The sequence below is a fragment of the Sitophilus oryzae genome, unplaced genomic scaffold, assembly GCF_002938485.1.
Source record: "Sitophilus oryzae breed Bouriz unplaced genomic scaffold, Soryzae_2.0 scaffold_882_pilon_pilon, whole genome shotgun sequence".
Lineage (NCBI taxonomy): Eukaryota > Metazoa > Arthropoda > Insecta > Coleoptera > Curculionidae > Sitophilus > Sitophilus oryzae.
In genome coordinates this window covers 2,028,854-2,056,213 of record NW_022147508.1, presented here as the reverse complement: position 1 = coordinate 2,056,213, position 27,360 = coordinate 2,028,854, and the positions used below count along the sequence as shown (strand labels likewise).

General features: G+C 32.5%; 1 protein-coding gene across 1 annotated transcript; it reads right to left on the bottom strand.

Annotated features, from left to right (window-relative positions):
* Positions 1-56: 56 nt before the first annotated feature.
* Positions 57-27,057, bottom strand: LOC115890568 (multidrug resistance-associated protein 4-like; the record flags this gene model as incomplete). Its single annotated transcript, XM_030910836.1, has 5 exons — positions 26,880-27,057; positions 12,279-12,485; positions 4,162-4,272; positions 345-521; positions 57-216 (listed from the first exon to the last, which is right to left on the bottom strand). Coding segments are annotated over exons 2-5 (522 nt in total), but the record flags the coding sequence as incomplete, so codon positions are not given.
* Between the last annotated feature and the right edge of the window lie 303 nt (positions 27,058-27,360).

Sequence of the window (27,360 nt, the reverse complement as noted above, 5' to 3'; positions counted from 1 at the left end):
TATTAGATAAGATTTTAAATTGAAAAAAATATATAATATATTTAAAACCAACATACCTTTCTGTATATAAGTGCACAACATGCTGCTCTCAGTTTCATTCCATAATGAAAACCACCCATAAAAACATGATTATTCATTAAACTAGTAATAAATATACAAGAAACTACGGCTCCAGCATATAAAAATGCTTGATTCTTTGTGATATCACTATCATCCCTAATAAAAGTAAAATATAATGAAAAATAAAGTTAAAACAAACAGGTTCAAAAATATTATGACTTATACGATACGAAGCCTGCTTTACTGTTAGTAGTGTTAAATGTTTATTGTAACTATAACATTACCTAAAATAATTTAATAGTTTTCCTAACATTATAGGTTGTAATAAAGAGGATGTGTTCATTATAACTAATATAATTCCTAAAATTGTATATTCCGGCCAAAATGAAGCAATCATAGCGAATAAAAGACTAGGTTTTCGATTTTTTTGGACGGATTTTTCATAAATATTATTCCATGATCTGCAATAAAATAACATAGCATCAGCAAAGTATAGAAAGAATTGCGCAACTTTTTTAGCCCTTATCTTCTTACATCTTGTATAATAAATTAATTATATATAAAACTAGTATATATCAAGAAATTAAGTCCATTAAGTGTTGTAACAGCCATATTTTGATATTCATATGAAAAAAACTGCCATTACAGGATAAAATAAAGAGAAAAAATATGGAGAATTCATTCAAGTCGGCCACCTTAAAATTTTGATGTATTATAAATTTAATATATTTTGTTCCCGTAGGCCGATTTTAATGATTTTTTAAACAATTTGTAGCTAAATTATTTGACTTTTTAGCATCTCTATCTAAATTAAAAACGAAAGTTCCTGTCTGTAAATTATGCGAGGGAAAATAAAATGTTGATATTATGGTGAAAGTTTGAAACACCCTGTGGAGTATGATAACAAAGCAAGGAACTGAAAAAATATTTTATCTTCTAGGTATGTCTTTTCTCGATAGTTTGTTTTTTATTCATCTCAATAACTTTATTTTTATTGGAGATATTGGCTTTTGAATAAGACAGTAACTATTTACAGCAATTTCAGCATTAAAAGTCTGCCTTTGCCTTTGGGCCCTCATCAACACACTTATAAAATATTGTTTTTGTAATGCCACTGTCATTGTAAAGTCACAGTAATATTGACGTTTACTCTAGTAAAGATGGTTCATAGATAAATAAAACAAGTTTAGATTGGAAAGTGCCCATAAGGACAATGTAAACACTATTTGGCGCTATTCTTGCAACGGTCGCGACCCAAAACTTTTGAAAATTTCGGAGCGGTTAGGCTTTTTCCGGAATTATATCGCCAAATATTGTTTATTCAAATTTATTATTTTCGTTTAATTTTATAAATAAAAGACAGGGTTTTGCAAACAAGAAACTTTATTTTATATAAGGACGCATGTATGAAATACCTATGAAACATTGGAAACCGACGTTATGCCACGATCCATAGCCACGATCCACGATGGTTTTGGCAGTTCACAGTTCACAGCACAGCTTTTTAAGTTTTTAATGCCACTTTTTCACAATTATCACCGGTTGGAGTAAATAAAACTTGAATTAAACTCACAAGATTGCAATTATTACTTTGAAAATAGACGCTATAAACACTTTTCGGAATTTCTTTAATGAGAGCGGTTTGGATTTTGAAAGATTATTATGATTTTTGAACATTCTGACTTTGACAAGAGAAAATTATTTCTGTTTTTGTTTGCCGTTGTTCTTAGCGACCGCTATAGCAGCGCCAGATCGCGTATAACGGCCGCGACATGGGCCGCGACCCAAAATAATTTCGCGACCTAAAATTTTTACGGGCTTTCCAATCTAAACTTGTTGCATTTATCTATGAGATGGTTTTAAATTCTGAAGTATGGGCTATTGCTGCTTTAATTATTGATCATGGTAGAGATCAACTTTTGAAAAACATCTCTGCTTGAGTAACTGCCCAAAACACAAAATAATAATATGATTTTTCAAAACTGCATAAAAATAAAGCATAAACATTATTTTATAGGTCTAAATCAAATCAAATCAAATCATTTATTGCATGTTAATAGATACAAGTATCCTTACACAAAGTCATATTTTGTAAAATGCAAAATTATAAAATAAGCACAACAATTACCAAACAGTAATTTAAAGTACACAAAAAAACAATAAATACACAATGTAAATGTTTTGACCTATAACCACGCTATAACCCTTCACTGCTTTCTAAAAAATCAGTAACACCACAGGTAACACTAAAATAAGCCATATCAAGAAGATAGCTTTTAATTGTCGTTTTAAATTGATGTCTTGGTAAACTTGTGACATTTTGAGATAATTTATTAAAGCATGCAGGAGCATAATGAAGGCTGGAGTTCCAAGATCTTCCGAGGCGCAAATGTGAACAGGCTTTATATTCATTCTGTTTCTGGTTGCATAATTGTGTTGTTCATCATGCGTAGTATATAGTTCTAGGTTATCCTTCACAATTAAAAGATACTGGAGGATATAGTAACATGGAAGTGTCAGTATTCCCATTCTTTTGTAGGCGTTTTTTGTATCTGCTTGACAACTTAAATTTGACAAAATTCTCAATGCTTTTCTTTGCAATCCAAACAGTCTGTCAGCATGAGCTGAGTGACTCCAAACAAGTATTCCATAAGTAAGCACCGTGTGAATGAGAGCATGATAAGCAGCTACTAACACATCACTCTCCACACACTTAGCCAATCGCCGAAATGCATACATGCTTATGGAAACCTTCCCTGCCACATAGTCTACGTGATTTTCAAAACTCAGTTTTGTGTCAAATTTTATTCCCAGAAATCGGACGCTGCAGAAATCTACTTTATATTTTGTTTTAAGAGAAAAAATAACTCTTTCTGTTTTAGTGTCATTCAGGCATAATCGGTTTGCCTGAAACCAGTCACCAACATTTAGCAAAATCGATTCAAAATCAGTTTGAATTTCTTCAGGGGATTTCCGAGCACATAAGATAGTAGTGTCATCGGCAAACAAAATCATATGATTCTGAAGTGTAGCCACGGGTAAATCATTAATGTAAGTTAAAAACAAGTTCTGTTGTCTGTTCTGGTCTGTTGATTAGGACCAAAAGCAAAGGTTTGATTTTAATGTAAAAATACGATGTTACTAAAAATACAGCTATTGCGATGAACCAAAAAGCGAACTATGGAGAAAGGATACACCTAGATGATAAAATTATTTATAAACTCCTTGCTTTGTTAACAATCCTCCACAGAGTGTTTCAAACTTTCACCCAAATATCAACATTTTGTTTTGTCTCGTATAATTGACACATGGAAACTTTAGTTTTTAATTTAGAAAGATGTACTAAAAAGTCAATCATTTGGCTACATATTGCTTAAAAAATCATCAACATCGGCCCACTAGAACAAAATATATTAAACTTTAAAATACATCAAGATTTTAAGGTGCTCGTTTTTCGTGCCGGTGAGTGTACTTGCTAAACAAAGTCAACAATAAATCATTAGATGAGCGGTCCAGCCAGAATTTTAAAAAATGACGAAGTCATATATTATATAGAAAATATTACCTCTGCAATTTTTAAAATAAAAAAATCAAAGTTAATAGATATTTAAAAAAGGCAACGCTTATTCTCTAGGAAAAAAACGTTGTGGAGAATCTGCAAAAAAAACAGAAATAATATTTTTGTAATGGTAAAGTCTGGAATGAAATATCTGATGCCGCAACTACAGTTTGTCCAGCTGAAGACAATACGCTCATAACAGAGATATAAAAAAGATAGGCATTATCCGAGGCATTATCTTTCTTCGTTCCATATGAACCATAGTACTACAACATCAGAGACAATATCTGCATACATCTGTAAAGGTCTAGTTAGTACATGCGAATATTGTACTGTTTCCTATATACAGGGTAGTCCGATTTGTATTTGTATTAAAATTATGTAAAAAAATCGAATAAGGATGTCCTAATATGCAGAACGTTTACAAACAGAATGTTTATAAACAAAACAATGTCTCGTTGTCCTTCTCCATTGGATTCTATTGAATGTTTTATATTTTATTACTACATATTGGGGTACATATATAAATTAAAAACACTTACCTTTCTAATCTATCACCTAAAATCTTACTTCTATCACTTTTGATTGGATTATATAAGTCATCCACTTCAAATGTCTTTGAATATCCTTTTCTAAACATTCCTATTGTATATCTGAAAGTAATTGTAAAAATTTAACCATAATAGCTACATAAATTACGAAAAACAACTAACGTAGAAATGCAAAAAATATAGGTAATTTAATAAAAATAATTTTTTTAAAAACTAATTATTAAAAATAATAATTGAATAAAGTTGTGCACTAGTGAGACTAATAATATGCTGTTTAGAAACTATAAAATTCCGAGTATATCCGGAGATATTCCAGAAAACTGAAAGTTAAAGCTTTCAATTTTATTTTTTTCTGACGACATTTGACAAGGTTAGGTTTCTCAAAACAAAAAGCACCCTTGTGGACTGCCCAGAGACTTTTACCTCGGAATTCAATTACTGTCAATGTATTAATGTGAAACCTTCTGCACTGTGTTTTATAAAAATTATATATCGGTATTGTAACGGTATTTTAAATTATTTCTTTATTTTCGAGAAAATTTAGTCCAAACAAGGAATATTTTGTTGATGTTTGACAATTAAAATCTTAAAAATAGAGAAGTTGTCTAAATATGTGCTACAATACGGATATAGTATAATCCTTTATCTGTAATTCCCTTCTTCATTTGTGTAAAAATACCTAGCCAGTTTTACATAAAACGTTAAATGCCGAACGCTTATTTTGCCACTTTTTCGGAAAAGTGAAATGAACTCTTAATAAAAAGTACTGCATAACTTTGCTTTCATTTGCTTTACTTAAACTTATATTAGCATTGTCTACTTATGACCCATTAACTGTAATCTAAAATATTTAATTTTTATCAGATATAGATTTTCAATCTGAACGAAGTAAACGAATGTTGTTTTAATTGTACGCCGTTGATTTTTTAGGAATAGGAAATACAGAGATTTGATTTTCTAAATATCGATTTTCATTTTGATTTAGATTAAGTAATATGGCGCCTCTGTTAGTGACCTAAGCCCCCTCAAAAAACTTGAACCCACCTAAAAGTCTGTGTCTAGTTGCCCCTTGCCTATAATGCTTAACCACCGAATATTAACTAAAGATGGTGTTAATTAAACTGTGACTTAAAACACATCTTTTTCTAAAAATATACTACCGTTACCCACGTTCTATTTCTATATTATTTATAGATTTATTTAAACGGTTTTTTTTTCATTGATGCGATTTTTACTCAAGGTTACAACTATTGTTTTTTTTTATATTAAATGTAATTGGCTCGTGATCAAATGGCAAGGAATTTATAAATCCTTAATCTTTGCAAATAGTCTGTAGAATAATGAGTATTTTAAACAGCATTTGAAAATTTAAACATAAAAAAATGATCCACTCGAAACAAATACATAATATGTATATCTAAAAACAAAGATTAAATCACTTAGATCAATGACTTAGAGATAATTAGTAAACCAGATAATACTGACTGATATAATGATATAATATAAAACTAGTGAATAGATGCGGATTGGTGTAATTTAAGTGTTTTACAAATGTATTCTTACTTATTTTAAACAAATGAAATTAGAAGTTGAAATAATGAAAAGGTTATCTTTCGATTGTGTGGTTTTGAAATATTGGTTTAAAATATACAGGGTGAGTCAATATACATAAGTGCAAATATTTTCAGGACTGGTAGATCTCGATTAAAGAAACATATCTCTTTTTACCGATTTTCAAATAAGTCCAAAATAACGGAGATATTTTACTTAAAAATAAATTTTCCCTTAAATTTTGAAAACCACTGGATCTTTTCTGGATTTTCTTTCTTGTAAATATAATCTACTACAAGGCTAGGTACTACATATTTTGCCATACTATAAAGATATTACGTTTCTTAACTAAAAATAAAAAAAATATCCAAATAAGATTTTTTCAAAAAATGAGAGAGAAATATATTATCCCTAAAAATATTTGCACTGATTTAAGGGTCACCCTGTATATTAAACATTTTCGTAAAAACTATTAAGTAAATTACGTTATTGAATCATGATAATTAAATGACTATATCTATAAGTATAAGCTGTGGTATAAGTATAAATAAAGTTGAGATTATATCAACATCGTCATGCACAATAATTGTCTTACAGATAAGAATGAATATACTATTAGAAGAACATAATCAATGCACTAATGAATGCTATAATAAATGAATTTAATGAGTTGTTATTGTGTGTCTCAGCTTACTTCAGCAGTAAAGTCTCTAAAGTGTTTCAAAAAACATGTACCATCTCTCGTGAGGAGACTCCTCGCGTAAAAATAAGATGTATTTCTTATATCAACATACCGAGTGCGTCTCAAAAGTGGCTCAGCCCTATGACTTTTAACTATTTTTTCAGTTAAAAAAAAACGAAATTTGGTATGTTAGTATATGACATAAATTAGGACTGATTGACGTATTCAATTGTTTTCGGTCACCATCATTCATTCATCAGTCATCGGTCAAGCGATCTCTTGAAACAAGAGGGGTGAACACGTACGATAATTCGCTGGTTTTGGGAAATGCTCTCAACACGAACAGCAGAGGCTGAGATAGGTACCAAAACTGTAGTTGTTAAAACAACGCAAGGAACTCCACAAGGTGGAGTGACCTCTCCCTACTGTGGAGCTTGGCAATGGATGAACTACTGGAAGAATTAACTCTAGCGGGAATACACTGCATAGGGTATGCAGATGACATAGTCGTCATTGCACGGAGGAAACATGGAGGCACCCTGTGTGATATTATCCAAAGAGGACTACGCATCGCGGAGAGATGATGCAGGACTGTTGGGCTGAGTATTAACTCAGATAAAACCGCAGTAATGCCATTCACCAGAAAGCGAAGTTTGAAAAACTTGAAAAGAATCCATCTAGATGGAAAGGAAATACTGCCATCACAGGAAGTGAAATATCTGGGAATAACCCTGGATAGTAAACTTCTCTGGAACAGGCATATTAAGTACATTTCCAGCAAATCCACAAATGTTCTCATGAATGCAGAAGACTGGCGGGAAATAGGTGGGGCCGCTCCCCTAACATTTTGCGCTGGATGTGTACCATGATAGTAAGACCCATGATTACTTATGGAGCAATTGCTTGGTATACAAAACTAGAGCAACGCACAGCAAGGCAAAACCTGTGCAAAGTACAGAGACTGGCATATATCTTCATCACAGGTGCCATGAGAACATGTCCAACAGCAGCAATGGAGGTCATTCTAGACCTAACACCACTGCACATTGTCGTCGGTAGTTATGCCAATGCGACAATGATTAGAATGGTTACTGACGGAAACAGTACTGGGAGAATATTCAGGTCAGGGGCTTGGAACACCCTCAAAAAGAAAATTCCACTTCTCCAACTCCCAGTGGATGACATACCAATAATTACAACTTTGAGAAACACCTCACTGTAGTATTGAGTAATAAAAAGGATTGGAAAAAAGAAACGCTTACTCAGCATATAAAAGACCATACCATCACGTGGTATACTGATGTTTCCAAAACCAAAGCAGGGACAGGGATAGGAGTATTTTGCCCGAAAACTAAATACTCCGAACCAATAGGCACCTACCCCAGTATCCTTCAGGCAGAAATTTACGATATCGAAAGATGCGTACAATTTATTTTAGATAGGAATTATCGAAAACAGGAAATTGCCATCCTATCCGATAGTCAAGCAGCACTTAACGCGATCAACTCAGTAACCATCAATTCGAAGTTGGTCAAAGAATGCCTAGAGAAGCTCAACAAATTAGGAAAGAAAATAAAGTCCTCCTACTCTGGGTGCCTGCTCACCAAGGGATAGAAGGCAATGAAGAAGCAAATGATCTAGCTAGAAAAGGAGCGAACACTTCACTAACTGGACCAGAACCGTTCTGTTTTCCAACCGAAACCAACTGAAAGCGGAACTGAAGAATCTGGAAGACTCCATCCATAACTTAGAATGGGTGTCCTCCAACGGTCTAAGACACTCGAAAAAGTTCCTCAGAACTTACAACCGAGAAAAATCAAAGGTTTTCCTTGATTTAAGTAAAAACAATCTTCGGATTGTCACGGGGTTTCTAACAGGACACTGTCTCCTCAACGAACGCCTCAGTAGGCTGAAGCTGAGAAACAACGGTGAATGCAGATTTTGTGGGGAAAATGGGGAAACACCAGAACACCTTATCACTGAGTGCGCCGAGACGACGACCATTCGTGCCATGAACATTTTTGGTACGTCTGATGTCGAGGATGGAGAGCTGGCCGCTGTGGAGCCGTTTCAGATACTGGCTTTTGTTAAAGCCCTGAGACTGTATGATGAGTTATAACTCGTTATAACTCAAGAAAGGGGAACACACAATAGATCTATAAGGTTGCGGTGATTAACTCCCTTCCTAAACATTCTACATCATTCATTCATTTCATTTTTTCACCGGAAATAACTACAATTTTTGATTTTTAAATGACACCCTCGTATTATTTTACTTTATTCGATAGAAAATAACACTTCGAATGACATATCATATGTCAACTTTTGACATTTTTGCATATGGTGTATTTGAAATTATAACTTGCGGTTTGTAACGAAAATATGACTCGAAATACCAAGTGTGTGGTATCAAATTATTCGTAAAAAAATGCTTTTTTCAAATATGTTAATGAGCCACCCTCGTTCCATTTGAAAAAAATTGATATACCAGGTGCGTCTCAAAAGTGGCTCATCCCCTATAACTTTTTTATTATTTCAGATAAAACAACGATATTTGGTATGTTAGTATATGACATAAATTGGGATTGATTCACGTATTCAATTGTTTTTGGTCACTTCTGGTTTCATCGGAAATGATTACAACTTTTGATTTTTAAATGGTACCCTCGGTATTTTTTTACTTTATTCGATAGAAAATGACACTCTGAATCGAATGACATATCATATGTCAACTTTTGACATTTTGGCATATGGTTTATTTGAAATTGTAACATGCGGTTCATAACGACAATTTGACTCAAAATACCAAGTGTCTGGTATCAAATTATTTGTAAAAAAATGCCTTTTCCAAATATGCTAATGAAAATTGAAATATGATTAAAAATACGATTTAGGCATCTTTTAAACAGCCAGGACAAGACACTAAAAGCATTAGACGATCAAATATATTTTTCCAAGGCTCCTTGATTAAAAATTAGTGTTTTTAACCATGGCACTCTAGATTGAAATTTAAAATAGAATTTGTTTTTGAGTGACTATGTCAAAAATTGACATACGATATGTCGTTCGATTCAGAGTGTCATTTTCTATCGAATAAAGTAAAAAAATACCGAGGTACCATTTAAAAATCAAAAGTTGTAATCAGAGAATAGGTACATTAAAGAAATGCTAACTTCATGTTAAAAAATGGAAACAGACGCCACCTGGTGTCGCCTGGCAGTACTAGCTAAATTGAGGGGAATTGGAGGGGCGGGGCTTAAAAGAGGGGAAATTTTTAAAAAAATATTTTTAGTTATCACCAAAGGTATCACTGACTTACTGTTTAAAGTTAATAAACATATTTTTTATTACTTTAATATAATTTAATGTATTAAAAAATATGTCTATTAACTTTACATAGCAAATCAATGATATTATTAAAGACTTATTATTTTCAGAGAAAATTCATAGTAAATAAATTACACATTCGTAAACAATATCATTTATTTTTTAGAGCTGCGATTTATATTACAATAATATTGAAATATATATATTTTTAACAATGAAAAAGAATATCCTGAACCTGAAAAAGAAAGATGATCAATTAATCACTTAAATTAGTTCAAAATACATTTTGCAAGTAACTAGTGAATTGGAAAGATAAACATACTATTAAAAAGACATTTTAGTAGTATGTTATCATCTATTTACTGATTATACATAAGTATATAATAGGTAAATAACATGCATAAGGCACTATGATACAACTACCTGTATCATGATAACACACTAATATCACAAAAAATATATGCTAATTTAAATTCCTTTAATGAAACACTATCTAGCCTCAATGCATGCCATTCCAAAGGCAAAAAAAACTGTTATACCAAATAAATATAAGCTGAATAAAACATAAACCAAGCCAACGTGCATAAACAACCAAAAAATGCATCAAAAAATACTTTTATCAGATCATACCCTTGGATATATTATGTATTTTATATATCGCACATCCCGTTCAAAAGTTTACTAACTCAAAATAGAGAATATAGAGAACATTGTCAAGAGAAGTAAAAGAAAATTTAAGTTAAGGCAATATGCTCCTTTTTGGATATTAATGGCCAAATAATATAATGTTGATTTAATAAAATTTTACTGGCATCCTTCTGAGGTATAAATCAGATTAAAAGGACATTGTTTTTGTAATAATTGTTTGTTTTGTAAACATTTTTTGAAGACAATACAGTTTTGAACGGGCTGTGCGATATAAACAAGGATCTTACTATTATTTGAGGTTAGAAAGTATTTAAATAACATAAAACATAATCAAAATCATTTGTCATCATAAATTATAGAGGTACTTACGTGTTTTGATATTATTATCAGGAAATAATACGTTTAGTTAAACAGGTACGCTGCCAGGCAAGTTCTATCGGCGGGTCTTTGCAAAAGTTGAAATCTAAAAATACAAAACTACGTTTACATCTTAGTTGTATTTACGAATAAAGTATTTGTGTGTAATTTCTGACTTACCAGTTAATTGAATAATCGCATTAAATACATCCAAATGGTAATTTAATATTGTAAAAAGCAAAATTGTTTTAAATCACTTGCCAGGACAGCCGGCCAGCTTCTTTGTTGGCAAAATGGCCGCGGTATCATGATTTAAGCAATGTGAGTGACAAAGAAAGCCAATGCCTGGCAGATGTTGCTTTCTTTGTCGTTGGTCCTGGCACGTTTAAATTTGACTGTTGCCTGTTTTCCCATACAAGTGACACCCCCGTGGTTGTAATCATTTCCGGTGAAACCGGAAGTGACCGAAAACAATTGAATACGTCAATCAATCCCAATTTATGTCATATACTAACATACCAAATCTCGTTTTTTAACCGAAAAAATAAAAAGTTATGGGGGTGAGCCACTTTTGAGACGCACCCGGTAGGTCCGATTCAGCTTTGTTTCGTAGCTGCGGGGTGTTAGTCTTCATTTTTTTTTCGATTTATTCTAGTTTTCTTGGGGGTAATTTTGTGGGTAAAAGTTACTATAAGATAAGTGCCACATATTTTAGTACTAAAAAGTGTTGACAGATGACAGATTCAGCAGGGACGTGCATATGGGTTATCACAGTGTATCTTGATATTTTGTCGATTTCAATCTCCTTCATGAGATAAACACAATTTTATTAATAACAATTAATAATATAAAAGTAAAATAAGATTAATAAAATATTTAAATTATTATTAAAATTTATAACAGTGATATTCAGTACTACCCACAGCAAATTTTAAAAAAATAATGGTATTTAAGAGAATTTCAAAACATCTATTTTTTTAAAGTTTTAACATCCTGTAACTTTAAAACTATGCATTTCTGCACCTATGTTTATAGGAACTGTTTTTTATATTTTTTGATGAGGAATGAATGAGTACTTTAACTGACCAAAGTATTTAAAACTTTGACCAGTTAATGACATTAAACATTTTGAAGTTTGCTAATAGACTTGAATTAATGGTAATTAATAAAATTGTGTTTATCTCATGAAGGAGACCGAAGTGAACAAAATATCAAGATACAAGTTTTAATCCGCATTAACTGGCCTACACAACTGTGCTAACAAGAGAAAAAAGTCAGTGGCGCACATGTTTTTTTTGTATGTATCGCCCGTTTTTGTCGCCCACGTAGGACGAAGCGTTTTATTTTAGTTTTAGTTCCAATTCCTTTCTATACCGCGAGAGATATCTTCCCTGCTGAACTAAAACTGAGAACGGGGATTAGGGACCCTATAATATGCCCTCTACATGGTATATTATGGAAATACGCCACCTGGTATATCCTTTCAAAACAGTAATTTATTAATTAATAATAATTAATGTCTATAATACATAAAAATACTTACGTGAAGAAAAGCAGGCCGAAAGGCGTCGCCTTCTCTCTTGGATTGGGATTAAGACGTTCTTTAGTAAAATCCATTATGTATGTAAAGTTTCCACTTTATTCTTCTTTTTCTCTGTTAAAAATAGCCTCAAAATTTGAAACAAAACTTCGAAGTTTGAATTGTTTTTAGGCTTAATTCGGTTTGGCACTTTGGCAGTCTTATTTAAATCTGAAAAATAAAAGATCAGACTAAAAAAAAACAATTTAGATTATAATAAAAATGTTAACGTAATATTAATAATAATTATTTTTACGTTTAAATAAATGATGTGAGAGATCATAATCAAACCCGTTTCTCAAAAAGAAGTAAACATTTTCATATTTTAATGTTTTCTTTTTGCCGCCTTATAAATTTGTAGCATATATAAACAATTTCATAAAGTAGGCTTATGATATAGAAAAAATAAAAAAAAATATCCATAGCTATACAATAATACCTACATACAGAAAGTTCGCAACAAATGAAATTATAAAAAAAATATTCATGTGGTATAAATTCAGCATGCCTAAAACCTTAACGGAAAAACGGAAACGCTGCGTAGCTAATACCAGTATGATCGGTGCTAAAACGAAAAAAAAAACTATTTTGACATATATGTCATATAACAACTTAAGGGTAAGGAAAAAAACTGACGATGTCACGAAATCGACTTGAGGAAAAAATGATGATTTCATATTGCCAAATAACTATGTTAGAGATACAAAAATGTATTACTGTATACTTTATTATTTAGTCATGGTTTGTTATATTAAATTACAATTTAACATGTCATTGTGTTTGTGTGTGAGACTTGGGTAGTTAATTACATAAAATGAACATTGTCGGTTTTTCCTTTTTTTTTTCTTTTCCCTCAACTGAAGTAGCGACCATTTAAAAAAAAATATATTTAACCCTTTCGAGAAGAAGGCTTCTCCGGATAAATTTGCCCCACAGTCGGGAAAAATGGCTCTAAGAATCTGTTTCATATAGTAGCCGAGAAAAAATGAGATTTATTTGTTAAAGCGGAGGTTAGTGATGAGGTGAGAAAACAGCAACGAACAATTACCTATCTAAAATGGCAAGAGGAGTGGGATATATCCGAAAAGGAAAGGTGGACTAGAACGCTAATCCACAACGTGGAGAACTGGACGAGTAAGAAACATGGAGACATGCACTTTACTTATTATGTTATACAGTTCCTTTCCTGGCATGGAGTCTTCATGGACTTCTTGCACAGAATAAAGGAAAGACCAAATAACAGCTGCATATACTGGCATACGCTGTCCAAGATGGAAAATCGTACACAAGAGGAAATGTACAGTTAGGTCACAAATTACCTATAACAGATGCGAAAGAACACCGAATTACGCGTTCAGGTTTCTGTGACCTTCAGAAAGAGTTCATAGACAATCCGCATCAATGTATAGTTTGGGTTATTATTTGTTTACATACAAAAAGGTATACAGACTTCGAGACATACGAAAAATCAAGTCCATTTAGCGTGTGTCGCAATTTTCACACCTTAAAAAATTAGTTTTTTATAGCTATAGCAACTGCAGCGACTATGAAAAAAGCTGTGTGATTTTCATAGAAAATAAAGGCACCTGTAATTCATTTGAGAATGTTATAAATCGCTAAAAGAGGTTTCAAATCTCTTGGATTTCTATTAATATTAAATAAATTTTATTAAAAATTGAACTAAAATTGTTAGTATCATTAAAAACAATTCAAATTCAAAAATTGTATCAGTCAAATTCCCTCATTTAAGGTGAATATTAAAGTAAATATAAATACAGCTCATTCTAAGCTCTACTTATCTTTAAGAAAAATTTAAATCATTGTTGCAATTGGGCCTTAATGCCATTTCGAATGAACAATAGTATTAATAATGTACATTATAATAATAATAAATTTTATATCATAGTGTGTATTAAAACTACTAAAACACTTTTAAATTGGTATTATATTAACAACTTTTGTTTTTTAATCCAAAAAAAAGTTACCAATTTTCTCAATCAAAATATTTGTGGTCCTGAAAAGGACCTTCGTTTTCCCATGTTCGTCAAGGTAGGTAATGGGTAAACGGTAAAAAAACAGGATAATGAAATTTAAAAAATTACAAAAATTGTTCAAAAGTGCCTCCCTCTTGCATTAAACAATAACCCAAACGATCATAAAATCCCCTCCTCACATTGGATAACATATCAGGGATGACAGTGTCAAAGGCATTAAATATTTTCTGCCTTAACTGCTCCAAGTTTTGAATTTCTTCATGGCCGTAAATTTTAGATTTTATGTACCCCCATAAAAAGAAATCATTCACCGAGAAGTCAGGTGAAATTAAACGTCAGTCTAAACAAAATTGTAATTTTTGAAAACTTGTCAAAATTTGGAAACACGCTAAATGGACTTGATTTTCCTATGTCTCGAAGTCTGTGGACTTTTCTGTATAATCTCAGAGTAATTTAATAGATTGCTCATCATATTATATCAGCTCGTAGGAGATTAGAAAAAAAAAGATATTTATAGTATAAAAAATAATTTATTTAACAAAATTTAATTAAAGATGTGACAAAATAGTTACATTTCTATTGGTTCTATCGGACTTTTTGCGACTATATAAATCTTTATTTTTTGTAAACTTTAATGCATAAAATATTTTCAATCTAATAAATAATTTAATGATGTAAATAAGAGGAACTTTCTCACATGGGTGGTCAAATTCTATAGTTTTCATTATATCAAACAGCCTCTGAATGTTTTCTTCAGTGCAAAACTCATCAAAATTTAATATAAATAATTTTTCCAGCCTGTAAATAAAATGAACAAATTTTTCCACTTTCATGATCAAAGGCTTTTAAATGGGTAAATAATTTCGAGTTATCCAGAGATTCGGATTCCTTTGCAAATTTTAGACAAATATCACACTGATGTATTTGAAGACCCTTTTTAATGATGTAGTCAAACACAATTAAAGGCATTTTGAGTTGAAAACATTTCTCAGAGGCTGTTTGATATAATGAAAACTATAAAATTTGACCACCCATGTGAGAAATTTCCTCTTATTTACATCATTACGTGATTTATTAGATTGAAAATATTTGATGTATTAAAGTTTACAAATAAAGATTTATATAGTCGAAAAAAGTCCGATAGAACCAATAGAAAGGTAACTATTTTGTCACATTTTTAATTAAATTTTGTTAAATAAATTAATTTTTTATACTATAAATATCTTTTTTTCCTTATAAATAAATCCCATTTTAAATAATATATACAAATTACCAAAACTTAGAAATAACAATTCAAAAGTTCAACAAAAATCCTACACGCGTTTTTAAAAAGAAAACCACGCACTATGTCATTCCAGCAAGCGAATACGACACAGCATAGGTTTCCGGACTAAACGACTGGTGTATTTACACCACTCAATAGGCGTGTCGGGTTTGCCGAGCGGTTTCCGATGCAGTCGCTTTCTTTCGCATCTGTTATAGGTAATTTGTGGTTAGGTTGTGACTAGCTACCACCTCCTGCAGCAAGCGTCGGGAGCCTTCGTCTCCTCTAGACCTAATAAGCGACACAAGCTAACGTTTCGTCTACCCGGCCTAGTTAACCAGGCGGGTCTAGACGTTCCTCTGAGAGTAGGTCTTAGCAAAGCAGAGTAAAGGCACGGACATACCTCCGCCTGAAGGATTTGCTCCAGAGGAAGCAAAAGCAAAAACACTCCTCGGAAAAGGGGAGAGTATATGTTACCTTCCGTATCGGCTACCTTCCGTTTCCCTTCCGTTTATATAAAATATATCATGTAAATGAAGAGGACAATGCACAATGCACACTATCCGCTCTGTTTCCCTTCCTTGCCCTATCCTTTCCTCCCATACATTTTTTTGGCGGATAGACTGAAGTGTATCGGAAACAGCGTTGTCAAGTTCTTACATTTGTACCAGCTCTGTTAATCTTTTGCTAATTATTTATTCTTTCACCTATTAAATAAAATAAATAAATAAATCTATAAATTTTTAAAATAAAACTTTCGTAATGATATAAATTGTACAATAAAAAGTATGGAACTGATAAGGAATGGAAGCTTACGTATAGCACCAATACAATAAAAAATACGCCGGTACGGATATGGAATGGATATTGAATGGAATCGGCGGATTGGTTGGTGGAAATCGCACCTAAGCTTAAAAATTGGCAAGGGCCGGGGCTGGTTGCAGTAAAGGGAGAAAACATCTCAAAAGGGGCGGCCATCACGGTCTTTCTGCCGAGGAGCAACGGGAAAGACACCACCTACCTGCTGAGGCTTTTATTCAGGCTCAGAACTCCAATGTAAGTACATCGAGTTGGCGAGTCATCAACTCGAGGGAGGAGGGTTATGGTTAGGTCCTCACAACAGGAATTGACCTCAAATCCAAGGAAGCAATAGATAAAGAAGGATATATCCTCTATTATCGATTTTTTTTAATAACCCCGGTATCAGGTCTAAGGAGAGACCAAATTAAAGAGGTGGAGAAAATGGAGACAGAAGGGTGTATACCCTAGGAGGAAGAACATCTGTTATCAGAGGAGGATGGGAAATACCCTGTCCCCCCTACAACAGGAAAATGTATGATGGGTTATAGACTGTGAAACTCGTTTTTAACAGTGATATGACTGATATTATGCATGAAGAAAAGATATAGCTGATAGAGACCATGGTGTTCAAAATGACACCTGAAGAATATTTTTTTGTAGAAGTGTAATATTTGCACTTATTTTATAATATTTATTATATTGTAAATTGAATTAAACAATCAATTTAATGGGAAAATTAAAACGATAAGGTTTTGTTGTAAAGAATATAGAAAATTCTAAACCGCAAATTCAACACTCTACCAACACAGATTTCATCAGATTTGAATTGACTTTATCAGAAAGTAAACATAGCCAAAAGATAATACTTAATATATAAACAAGGATAATACTAATTAAAATACTACTTGATATTATGCTTTACTATTAAAAATAATGATTCATGATATCAATTGTTTTACATTTTTTGTTAGTAAGTACTTAAAAATACTATAAATCAAATAAACCGTACCGTTGTTTCTTTTTCTGGTGCAAATGACATTAGTGCCTCGCGAGCTAGTACTAAAAAAATATGAATATGTTGGCCCATGTCTCAAAAAGCTTCGCCATCCCTGGCAAAGGCCATAACATTTTCTTTTCAGAAACGGCGGCGTAGAGTGGCTTTATTTGAAATTCAATATCCCAAAATTATAAAATTATATTTCATTACAGACATGACATTATAACCATGACCATATGCTTCCAATACAGGAACATTCCGAAATATAAGCTAAATGCGATGATTTTTCTCTTTTTCGTTGAATTTCCAAAACTGACAAAATTTGGCGTTTAAATAAGGCACTGTAACCAATTGTAATTATTAGTTTAAATTGAAGATGTCTATTTTTTTACAGAAAAATATATAGTATGACCCTTGATTAAGGGTATGACTGAAAAGTAGAACTTCTAATTGGACGGAAGTGAACCACGTCACAGTATTATTCGGTGACCATTTTATATTGAGTTGATTACAAAGATAAATCTTAACCATCTAAGATTCGCTGATGATATAATCCTAATTGCCAATAGTCCTGAAGAACGACAAACACAAATTAATGAACTAAATACAACCAGCAATAAAGTGGGTCTCAAAATGAATTTAGCAAAAACTAAAGTAATGTACATCGAACTAGTGGATAGAAAATACATTCTAATAAATAACACAAAACTGAAAATAGCAGAAGAATATATAATTTTGGGACAACTAATACACAGCTCGGGATCTCTAATACCAGAAATCAACAGAAGATGTAAGTTAGCATGGAATACTTATGAAAGAAATTCAATCATATTCAAATCAAGAATGCCACTTTATCTAAAGAAGAAAACATTCGACCAAACCACGTGGACACTTAAAACGGACATTATAAGAAAACTTATAATGTCCATTTTAAGTGTCCACCACGCTCAACGGAACGAAATATGCTCGGAATAACTTAGAAGACCGGACCTGAAATGGAACTAATGATATAACTAAATAATGTTATATAATGGAAAATAAATTTCTTGCAGTTTTTAGGTATATAATAAAATTATATAAGAGTTTCTTGCCTTGAACTGCTAATATAGAAATTATTTCCACGCTGTGTTCGACATAATGTGGATCAACCTGCCCTCACTACCGGTTTCGGGGCCCTATCTCATCATCAGGTGAGCTTGGGTCGTTTCCACAATATGTCGAGCACAGCGCAGAGGATATAAACACGACTTGTCGTAAAGTAGCGGTAAGTTATTAAGTCCCGCATCGCGAGATAGCGGCCTGCGTGCAATGGTAGTACTTTCGTACCACCGAGGCACAACTATCGATAGTAAATAAAGGCTTTTTTCGACTAGAGATTAGCGTGGAATTAATTTCTATATTAGTAGTTCAAGGCAAGAAACTCTTATATAATTTTATTATATACCTAAAAACTGCAAGAAATTTATTTTCCATTATATAATTTGGGCTAGCCGAAAAAAGCCTTTATTTACTATCGATAATTGTGCCTCGGTGGTACGAAAGTACTACCATTGCACGCAGGCTGCTATCTCGCGATGCGGAACTTAATATCTTACCGCTACTTTACGACAAGTCGTGTTTAGATACTCTGCGCTGTGCTCGACATATTGTGGAAACGACCCAAGCTCACCTGATGATGGGGTAGGGCCCCGAAACCGGTAGTGAGAGCAGGACCGGTAGTAGTCCACATTATGTCGAACACAGCTTGGAATTAATTTCTATATTAGCAGTTCAAGGCAAGAAACTCTTATATAATAATGTTATATTGATTTAAGTCTTTACAAAATGACTTGACTTGAAAGAAAATGACTTAAGTTATTTAAACTTTGTATTGAAATTGACTTAAGACTTAAATAATGTTCATTTTAGAAATGACTTAAGACTTAAAACTTAAGTCTTTTTAAAACTGACTTGTTGCAGCACTGAACCCAACACCAGTTAGGCTCATATTACCCAGGTTTAACAATATTAATTCACGGTTGGAAAATATGAGAATCATTTTTTGGAAACCGATGTTATGGAACGATGGTTTTTGCAGTTCACAGTTCACATAGCTTTTCCACAATTATTACGGGTTGGCGTAAATACAATTTAAATTAAACTCTGAAGATAGCAATAATAATTGACGGTTGAAAAAAGACGTTTTAAACACTTTTCGGTATTTTTTCAATGAGGGCGATTTAAATTTTAGAAGCAAAGATTCTATAATTTTTGAAGTTTCTGACATGACTCTGCCTTGAACAAGAAAAAAATCTTTCTTTTCTTGTTTACCGTTGTTTTAAACAGTAAACCAAACAATTATAAGTTTTGGCGGAAAACCGAGCATTCCCATCTATTTATGATTATTTCTTTTGTCTATGGTTGATTAGTAACTAGAAGCGGAGGTGCGAGAACGAACAACGAAGGCAACCAGAATAGCAGGATGCCTGAGTGACACAATATAGCGAAATAAAAACATTGAGGCTGAAACTAAAGCAAGAATTTACAAGGCAACGGTACGACCAATAATGACATACACTGCAGAAACTCGACCTGATACAGCGAAAACTAAACAACTACTAGAGACAGCTTTTGGACAATGAGTGAAATAAAAGCATAAGAACAGCACGCAAGGTGGAAAATGTAAATGAGAGCATATCAGCAGAATGAACAACAGAAGGATAGTGAGAGTTGCACGGGACAAATCACCGCTAGGTCGCAGAAGCTTCGGACAACCACGAAAACAATGGAGCGACAACTTATCAGTCTAACCGGTAGAGACGACGAAACCAAACAGGCGATTCGCCTAGTATGAAGAAGGAAGAAGAAGAAGAAGAAGAAGAAGATTAGTAATGATGAGTAGATGCAAGACCTCTCTTGGTCTTGGCCTTGCAGGGTCCAGCCTTGGTTTTAGTGTTGCAACAATACTCTTGCAAGTCTTCCACTTTTTTAAAAGATGTTTACTAGAGGTACTCTCTACAAAGAAAGTGTTTAAATAAATGTACTTATTCCGATTTAAAAACCGGCGCGTTACTCATCTGATATAACAATACGTTAATCTATTGCTGTTACTGAAGCTACTACATAATTTTGAATTTATTTCTCGTATAATATTTACATTACTAATTCAAATATCTTTTCTAGCCCATCAGCTCAAGGTCGACAGTACCACCAGGACAGTAATTGACTAAAAATACGATAAATGACACAGATTTACAATAAAGCAACGGAAGCGTTCAAATTATTATTGATTGGCATCGATAGTCCAGGTGGCAGTGACATTTTTTTGTACTTGTTTTTCCAGTAGGTGAATATACCGGGTGCGTTTCAAAAGTGGCTCCCCTATAACTTCTTTATTTTTTCAGATAAAAAAAAAGATTTGGTATGTTATTATATAACATAAATTGTTATATGTATAGTAGTATATGACATAAATTGGGATTGATTGACTCAATTGTTTTTGGTCACTTCCTCTTTCACCGGAAATGACTACAACTTTTGATTTTTGAAGGGCACCCTCGGTATTCTTAATAAAATGACATAACATATGTCAACTTTTGACGTTCTTGCTTAATAAAAATTAGTATTTTAAATTTCAATCTAGAGTGCCATGACTATGTTAAAAACACTAATTCTTAATCAAGTAGCCTTGGAAAAATAGATTTGACCGTCTAATGTTTTAGTGTCTTGTCCTGGCCGGTTAAAAGATGCCCAAATCGTATTTTTAATCATATCTCAATTTTTTCAAATGGAACAAGTGTGGCTCATTAGCATATTTGGAAATAGCATTTTTTACGAATAATTTGATACCACAGGTTTGGTATTTCGAGTCAAATTTTCGTTACGAACCGCAAGTTATAATTTCAAATACACCACATATGCGAAAATGTCAAACGTTGACATATGATATATCATTCTATTCAGAGCTGATTCAGAGTGTTATTTTCTATTGAATAAAGTAAAAAAATACCTAGGGTGCCCCTTAAGAATCAAAAGTTCTAGTCATTTCCGGTGAAACAGGAAGTGACCAAAAACAATTAAATACGCCAATCAATCCTAATTTATGTAACATAACTAACATACGTTTTTTAACTGAAAGAATAAAAAAGTTATAGGAGTGAACCGCTTTTGAGACGCACCCGGTATAATAGTTTGCTGGCATGGTGACATTAAATGACAATTTGTGCGTCTGGTTAAATTTTTCGTATGGGTTTTCTAAATAAAATAACAAAAAAATCCACTTATTTTTCCATAAATATTGACAATTATTAAAGTGAATCATTTTATTAATGAAAATAATAGTCTGGCACATTCCAAGTATTGGAAAGTCAATCTGGCTGCAAATTTTGCGGATTTAAAATTTGACAGATTTTTGAAATCCATAACCCTAAAGCTTCATTCAGAACCTCCCAATTAGTGGAATAAATTAGTGGTTTCAATTACACTTTATACTTTTTACTTTAGGATCATTCACAATGTCTAAAAAACACAATTAAAATTAATAACATATCCTAGCAACAGCTTGCGGTAGTCTGTTGTATCCATAGAGAAAGCATAATATTTAGCTTATAAAACAATAAACTTTTGATTTCTAACCAAAATTTTTCTTGGCGGGTTCAAAGGCCAAAATGACATTCCTCGCAAATTTTGAAGTATAATTAGTGGAAAAGTCAAAAGTTTGTTAACTTTTTCCATTGAGTTATTACTTACGTTAATGACTTTTTCCAATAATTGAAAAGTACTCCCACTAATTATGACGTTCTGAATGCTTACATTGAAATTAGGTGAACAAACTTCCACGGCTAATTGAAACTACTAATTTATTCCACTGATTTCGACGTTCTGAATGAAGCTTTATTTTCTCATGCTTGAAATTTAACGTATCATTTGATACAATCAGAAACTATACTCAAAAGCAAGTCTGATTCATTTATAAAATTGGCAAATGAGTTTGGCTCAGTTTGGCGGCATCTTGAAAATTGTAAATATTAAAAAAAAATTGCACTTATTTTCCCGGATTTGAAAATTTGTCACATTAAAAATAATTATAATATTATTTTTAATGTCATAGAAAATACACGTCTAGCTGTCATTTACAACCACGAAAGCCCCGCTCGAGTCAGGTCGTACATTTCGTATTTTTTGATGCAAAAATTTTTGACAGTCTGCAATTTCGTGATTTTCAATGTAGCAAAAGCACATTATCAATTAATTTCAAAAATCGCTCCAGATCCAAACACATTCATATGATGAAAAGTTTTGGACAAGTCATCTTGACCAGACTTGTTTATTGCTATAACTCAAAAACTAAAGGAGATAAAAAATAAAGTCAAGAGATCGATTTTGAAGAAAATTAAATTTCCTTTAACAAATATTTGATATTTATTACTACAACTTTCTTATATCTCTGATAATTACAAAGTTATTGGCGAATGTAGTTTTTTGATGGTGTACGGACGGACTAAAAAACCTTGTTTTTGGATCGCTGGGGTCAAAACTTTGAGAAAAGTGTTTTGTCCATAGTCAAATTTCACCCTAAACCAATACTTTTCTTCCCATAAATTATGGAAGGTAAAAACATGTAGAGATGACAACGATCACCTGTATAATTGAACAGGCCGAATTCAGCGCATCTGGTGAGCGTTGGACGAGTCTGGCAAGGCTTTCGGGATGTTCCACACGAGCCAGACTATATTTGCAGCTGTATTGTAATATAAACTATCATCTGACAAATTTTTAGGACTACGAAAATAAGGGCAATAGTTTCAATAATTTTTATCCAGTTTTTCTCTTGCTAGACTTACTACCCATTCTCACAGATTAGCTAGACTATTTTTTTTCTTAACTGCACAACATCTCTCACTATATTAGAATTATTTTTATCGCTGGAAAAAAGTGCAGTATATTTGTACTTTATAACGCATTTTCCGCCTCAATCCATCAAAAAGCCCCCCCCCCCCTTATATATATTATATACATATAAAATTTGCTTAGAATAAGATACCGAATAATTCCATCGGTGTTTGCTGACTGGGAAATTAAGTACCGAAAATATTCATTCCCTCCTGGACTATTATGGAAATGCATCATTTTTAGCTAACATCACTTTCCTGTTTTTGTCATTCTAGAAATTTTCTTCATTTATTGATAAATTATTGTAAAATATAGCAAAATTTGACAAGCACTTGGCAACTGGAATTAGAAACAAGCATTTATTTTTTCATATTGTCGAGATATTGGAGCTCTTATTCAAGATAGGTTAATGAATAACTATATAGTTCTTTGGTTTTACCTACCTTGGGTTTCACGCTTTTGTTTATTTTTGTTTTTCTGTGTACGGTATTGATGTCTAAATTATTAATAAAATTAGTATCTAGTATGTTCTACCAGTATCTAAGTTCATACCGCCATCGAGCCAAAATACGAAATATTTGTAATATAATCACTTTAATCTGACGCTAGATCCATGCGCTTGGAAAAATACTTGCCTTCTGTCTTTATTCAGTACATCTTATTTTACGTTTCGTACACACGAAAATCGGCACCCAAGACCAGTAATGCCGACCCCAGTATTTGCGAATGGCAATTAGCGCTACGTTAGACTGCCAGAATGCTGACGTCACGAATGTCAAATTGCTTTCCAAACAAGGTTTAGTTCTTTCATATTTCTATTGAGCTCTTCCAAATGACGTCACAGATTAATATAAAATGTAAAAGACAGATGATTGCCGACCACCGCCGACTTTTGTGTCTGGTATTTTCAATACGCCTATGATGGTTGCGCATGTTGCAAAATCTGTGAATTTTTTTATTTAATACAAATTAGATTGCTTTTGTTTAAACCTTTTTTGTTGTAATTCTGTTTTTGTTTTCTTAATTTTAATACGAATTTGATTGCGTTGGCTTCAACATTTCCATTTGTAATTCTATACATTTTTATTAATATTTCTTAAAATTTATTTGAGATAATCTTTTGAATTGAAAAATTAAAACGATGAATTTCCGCAAGGAATTTTGTGCTTATTTATATTTAGAAGAAATTTTAGGATATAAAACAGAAACATGTATTTAGTAATTGAGGGGTTTCTGGCAAAACCCCCATTAGTCAGATATTTCGAAATTTGGAAAAAAAAACGTATATTTTGCTCCCATTTAAATTTAAATTGTCGTTTTTTTGTGTGAGCTCTGGTTATAATCTGAAATTACAGAAAACTAGTTTTCCTTATTTTTTTGTTATTTTTAAGTTAGGAAAGGCGTGAATTTGTTTGACATGTGGGGTTTTTGCTGGAAATTTGGCAAAAACCGTGGAAATAACCAATTCCTCTTAGCAACTATTCGAACGATTACGAACGACAAACAACCAAACTACTTACCGTTAAGACTTGTGACTTGTGGGGTTCTTGCGGAATTACGGTATTTTTGATCATATATGCACGGGCTGACTTATAGCACTTTTCCCGAATTCGTTTGGTAGGAACGTTATGACTAACAAATTACTGTCGGATAGCGCCATTAACTCATTTTACCTATTTTTTGACTAATGGGATTTTTGCTGTATTTCGGAGATCAAACGCAGGATCCATTTGGCATGGGTAGCATTTGGAAATATGAGCGATATTTTCAAGGATAAAAAGGTGCCCATGAACCTAAAGAAAAAGGCTTGACGACAGCTGCATTCTACCTGTGCTTAGGTATGGCTTAGAGACTATGGCAATTACTCGAAAAACAGCAGAACAACTACGAGTAGCACAAAGAGCAATGGAAAGAATCATGTTGGGAGTCACCATTAGGGAAAAAATACGGAATACCCACATACGTCAAAAAACAAAATTAATAGATGTCGTTAAAAGAGTGGCAAGTCTGAAGTGGCAATGGATAGGACATGTGGCAAGACAGGATCCAGACCGATGGCCCCAAAAAATAATCCTATGGAGACCTAGGGGAACAACAAGAAGTGTGGGCCGACCAAAAAAGAGATGGGTCGATGACGTCAGGGCAGTGGCGGGAAGACAATGGATAAGATTGGCTAGAGATCGCGAAGCGTGGAAAAACCTAGAAGAGGCCTATATTCAACACTGGATGGAACCAGGCTGAGAAAGAGAGAAAGAGAAAGAGAGGGATTTTTGCCAGAAACCCCTCAATTGATTTTAGTTTTTCTAAAGTTAACACTATTTTAAGAAAATGATATATTTTCTTCAAAAATATATCGTTTTAAAAATGAATAAAACTTTTAGTGCGTACTTGTCTAGAATGTAAAGCAGGAATATGTTTTCATGTAACTGATTTCAGTTATTCTAAAGTCGGATAAAAGAAAATGATGCATTTCCGCAAACAATTTTTTATGATTTTGTGTTTGGGGAGGCTTCTATCCTTGTATATACAGGGCGAGTCTTAAATAACTGCAAATATTTTCAGGGCTGGTAGATCTCGATAAAAGGAACATATTTTCTCTTTACCATTTTTCATATAAGTCCAAAATCACCGAGTTATTTAAGTTTGAAAATTAAAAAAAAAAAGATTTTTTTTGAAAAAATTTTGAGAGCCACCGGATTTGTTCTGTATTTGCATCCCTTTTATTGCCGCAACCATAATTTAGTAAAGCCGTAACTATGGTAATATCTGAGATTAAGGAATTATACCGGTTAAGAAATTACCAGATTAAGGAATTAAATAATTTGCGGTGAACAGGCAGTTTTAAAAAGTTTACGAAAAATATACAGGGAAATTTAAAAGAAAATGCATGATTTTCAACATGTTTTTTTAGCGAAAAAAACTCATGACGTGTTCCTGGGGTCGAAATACACCACCCCTGAAAATATTTGCACTTATTTAAGACTCACCCTGGATAATATATGTATATATACAAGGCTTCTATGGATATCGTGTTTTGTTAATAGGCGATTTAGGTTAAAAAAAATTCACCCAATATCGCTACTGCTATTTATCAAAATTAATAGGAAGGTATAAATAAAACAAAATATCTAATTGATTTATTTATTTGATTCATGTCAGACACACCATTTTCAAAATTTTATTGTTACCGCCATCGATATGCGCAGACGCGAGCAAAAGACCAATAAACCGGAATCTATCTTCATTCTATGGTCATTCTTATTAAATTTAATAATGGAAGATACATTCGAAATTCTAACCTCATATTTCCTCAAAAATTAAATAATTTTAATTATCAATTGTGAAATCATCTCAAACATTTATTATCCGTACTTAAAATGTTAAAACAATAATAATTAGTTGTAGAATATATTAATATCACATTTACATCAATAACTTCAATTGCTTCATTGCCGAGGTGCCTGGATCACACAGAACTTATACACTTATAATAGGATAATCTATGGGATAATCTTTTATATTTTTTTATTTTGTATTTTTTGTGTGACCTCCACACACTGGGAGACATATCATTATTTACAGGTATTCTACCTGAACGAAGTCAGAGATAATAGCGTTATTCAAATAGTAAATCTTACCTTTAAATATTAACACAGTAAATTTAAGTATTATGAAAATAAGTATCACAATTTTAAAGTCTGGACGATCAATTAAAGCTAAGTTATTTGCGTTCATTTATAAATACACCACGCACTCTCTATTCCACGATCATGATGTTGAAATTAAAACAACAAAACGACCAACACCGCAACACGCCTAGCCGGCAACTGAACTAGACGATCTAATCGAAATTTATTTATATAACACACGCTAACAACAAGCTGTTTTGTCATAACATTACAGCGCATACCACACGCACTTCTCCCTCAAGTAATAATCCTTGTCTTATCAAATTCTACTTTTTATTATTGGTGAATAATTAAATCACTACTTTATTTTAATTGTTGTTTCTAATCAAATAGTCATTCGAAATTTAGTTATCAAGAAGAAAAGCTACTTTGAAATTCAGTTTTAAAATGAAATCCGCGGGTTTTATACTTGACATTTTTTAAATTATGC